Raw genomic sequence first — 3,059 nt, forward strand, 5'->3', positions numbered from 1 at the left:
TTCAGCAGGCACTGCAGCTAGAGGGGAGGTGCAAGGCACTGACTTACAGCCTGCTAATAGTGATAAGGAAAAAGTGACAGTGTCTTTGCTTTGGGCATGAACTCAACCAATGGATAGATCTGCAAGTGGAATTGGGCTTATTTCTCTCCTTATTTATACCTGATTTTTTATCTTAGTGGCACTTGTGACTCCAGTGAAATTATTTCTCACTTGTACCCTTAAAAAAATAAGAAACCTTTTCCCAGTGATCTGCAATGTAACCTTGTGGAAGGTGCTACTGTACTTTATATATTGATACACTGAAAATAGTATATTGCACAGAGCCTTTGTGAGCTTTAATTAATTTTAGAATGGTTTTACATTAATGAATGATGGAATACTCTTGAGTTAATTGCCTCTAGATCTCAAGGACGTTAGATTTCAGTGGCTAAATCCAGCAGATACCGTGGATGTGCCAGCCTTTCAAAATTGCCCTTTTAAACACCATTGTTTTCAAGGTGCCTCAGTGTTGACCTTAAATAACTAAATCCTTTGTTTGCAAATTTGTCACATTAAGTATAAAAATAGCTTTTATATAAAACTACGATAGGATTTGGTGGTTAAAATATGTACCTGAAGAAACAGTAAAAAAAAAAAAAGTATGTTTTTTAAGAAGATTTTTGCTTACAAAAATGTGCCCTGGAAAATGTGATTACTAGAAACAAGAATTGGAAAATATTTTCTGGGGCAGGAGAGGAAATGGTTTATGTCCCTGGTAATATTATGAAATGAGAATTGGTTGTTTTTTTATCTAGTGAACAAATAAACTTCTTGGTGAAGTAGTTAGAGAAAAATGTAGTTCATGCTAATTTTGTTCAATTCTGATTGGAATGGGCTCCCCCAACATACTGAAGCTGGAGATGAGGGCTTTGCAGCCTAAGTAAGGGCATTGCCCTCAGGTACCTCATTTAATTATTACTTCACATTGTTTCTCTTGTTTATTCACTTTCTGATTTCAGAATCTCATTGTTTTCACTTTTGGTTTTCATTATGCCACTTGGTTTCCCTTCATTTTTAATCACTGCACTGTAAAACGTTCTCGTTTTCAGAAGAGCCCGAGTTATGTGATGTAGGAGAGTTTCTGTGTGGGGACGGTGCGACCTGCGTCTCCCAGCACTGGCTGTGCGATGGAGAGCCTGACTGTCCTGATGATTCAGATGAGTCTTTAGCCACATGTAAGTAAAGAAGGAGCCAATCTCATTTTACTTTTAAAGTAACGTTTATAGTTTTGCATTGAAAGCACAAATTCCTTTTTTTTTTTTTCAATAAATCCTGAATAAATCTTTGTATCAAGGGTAGCAGGTTACATTGACTGTGCAGGTGGAAGACAAAAGAAATGGCAGAGATGGAAAGTGTTTTGCTCACATGCCACTTTGTAACAAGCACTGTCGCAAGAGCAGATGTTCCCTGTGCTCTCACTGAGCTGTAGATGAGCTGTGGAGGGCAGAGGCAAAGTCAGATACAGGAGAAAAAAATGGTTTCCTCTGAAATGGGGGGAAGTGGGCTGGAAATAAGTGGTGCAAAATGTTTTCAGTGAAAGTATGAAAAGCATTCAAACATCAAAGGAAGGAGTGAAAGAAGAGGGAATAACTATGATGGGAAAAGATGCAAAGAAAGGAAAATGAAGGAAAGCTTTAATAAAACATGTTTAGTTATAATAGAAGATCATGGTGGTTTTTTGGTGTGTTGTTTTTTTTTTTTTTATGTGGCTAGGAGCTTCTGAAGATCAGAGCAGCAACCTTAGAGACTTTTCTTATCAACCTTGTATTCTACTGATGAGGTGCTATTAAATCTTAATGTTCTCTTGTTTCCTGAGTTCTGAGGAAAATGGGGGAATTTCCTGATTTGATCCCCAGGATAATCGCTTCATGTAAGAGAAGAACCATGTATTTTGTATCAAAGCAATACTGAAAATCAGGGGAGCTAAAAACGTGGTTTAGTGCTCACTGGAAAGAAAATAGCAGACATCAGACAGTATTTAGGAGTCTAATCTTGAAAATGAGGGACAGCAAGTTGAGATGTCTGGAAACCATTTCTGTTTGAGCAAATATTGCCCCTTCCTGCTCCACTGTTTGTTCTCTGAAAGAGAAAGGAAAGTTGCCTCTGGGGCTGTGCTGAGGGAGCTCTGGTTAACCATCTTTAAAACACCCAGGGAATCTCAAAAACAGAATACAGTAGTTGGAAGTGTTGGGTACAGTTGAGATTTTATTGCTGCTCTGATGATTGATTGCTGCCTTCTCTAGTGTTTTCAAGAACAGTGTTAGTATCTGCAGTTAAGTTTTTCTAGTAACTCATGCATAAGAGCACAAACCAGACACAACTTTTGATTTGCCTCCTGATACTTAGTACATAGTTGCAAGTCCAGCAGCTGGCCTGGATGTCTGGATCTTTTTCTCTCAAGAACTTTGCATGTTTATTGTACTGGACCATGGGATCTGTGTTCAGTAATGCAATTTAAAATAATAGCAAGTTAAAAACATAACCTTTTAAAGTTTACTGATGACTTGAAAGGGGGACAGGTGGGAGAACAAGCCTCCACTCCTGACATCAGCAAACCTGGTCCTCTTGGTAACACCTTTCCCTTTGCAAATGCTAACAGTTTCTGTTGGATGCATTACTCAGGCTGAGTTAGCCTCGTTGCTTTTCTGGTTGTAGAGCATGACGAGGTTTGAATCTTTATGCACCTGATGAGCTGCTGGTTAATGAGGTCCCTGAGCAACACTTGACTGTATGGGCTGAGAGGATAATCATAGCAGGTCTGGTGCCCTGTCTTGCCCTTTCAGTTCAGCTCGGCCCAGGACGCTGCATGAGAACCAAGCAACGGTAGTTCTGGAATGCTGGGGGAAAGAAAATTTCCCTTTGTATTTGTTTGCAATTATATTTTGGTCTTGGTGGTTCTGTATCTGTTTAGTCAGCATAAACTACTGTCAGCTGTTGTATTTCTTGAAATGCATTTATGTTCTCCAGCTTCATCAGGTAGGTTGTTTCTCATTAGAGATTAATATAATGTTCCTGAATTT

At 38.9% G+C, this 3,059-nt stretch overlaps 1 protein-coding gene across 1 annotated transcript in view; it reads left to right on the forward strand.

Annotated features, from left to right (window-relative positions):
• LRP1B (low density lipoprotein receptor-related protein 1B) overlaps positions 1–3,059 on the forward strand; it is a 671,221-nt gene that overhangs the window by 163,174 nt on the left and 504,988 nt on the right. The window contains exon 2 of the mRNA XM_010000387.1: positions 1,089–1,214. Coding sequence (XP_009998689.1) covers positions 1,089–1,214 — 126 coding nt within the window. The remainder of the gene's footprint in view (positions 1–1,088; positions 1,215–3,059) is intronic.

Source organism: Chaetura pelagica, unplaced genomic scaffold (assembly GCF_000747805.2).
Source record: "Chaetura pelagica isolate M959 unplaced genomic scaffold, ChaPel_1.0 scaffold386, whole genome shotgun sequence".
In the NCBI taxonomy this organism is placed as follows: Eukaryota; Metazoa; Chordata; class Aves; order Apodiformes; family Apodidae; genus Chaetura; species Chaetura pelagica.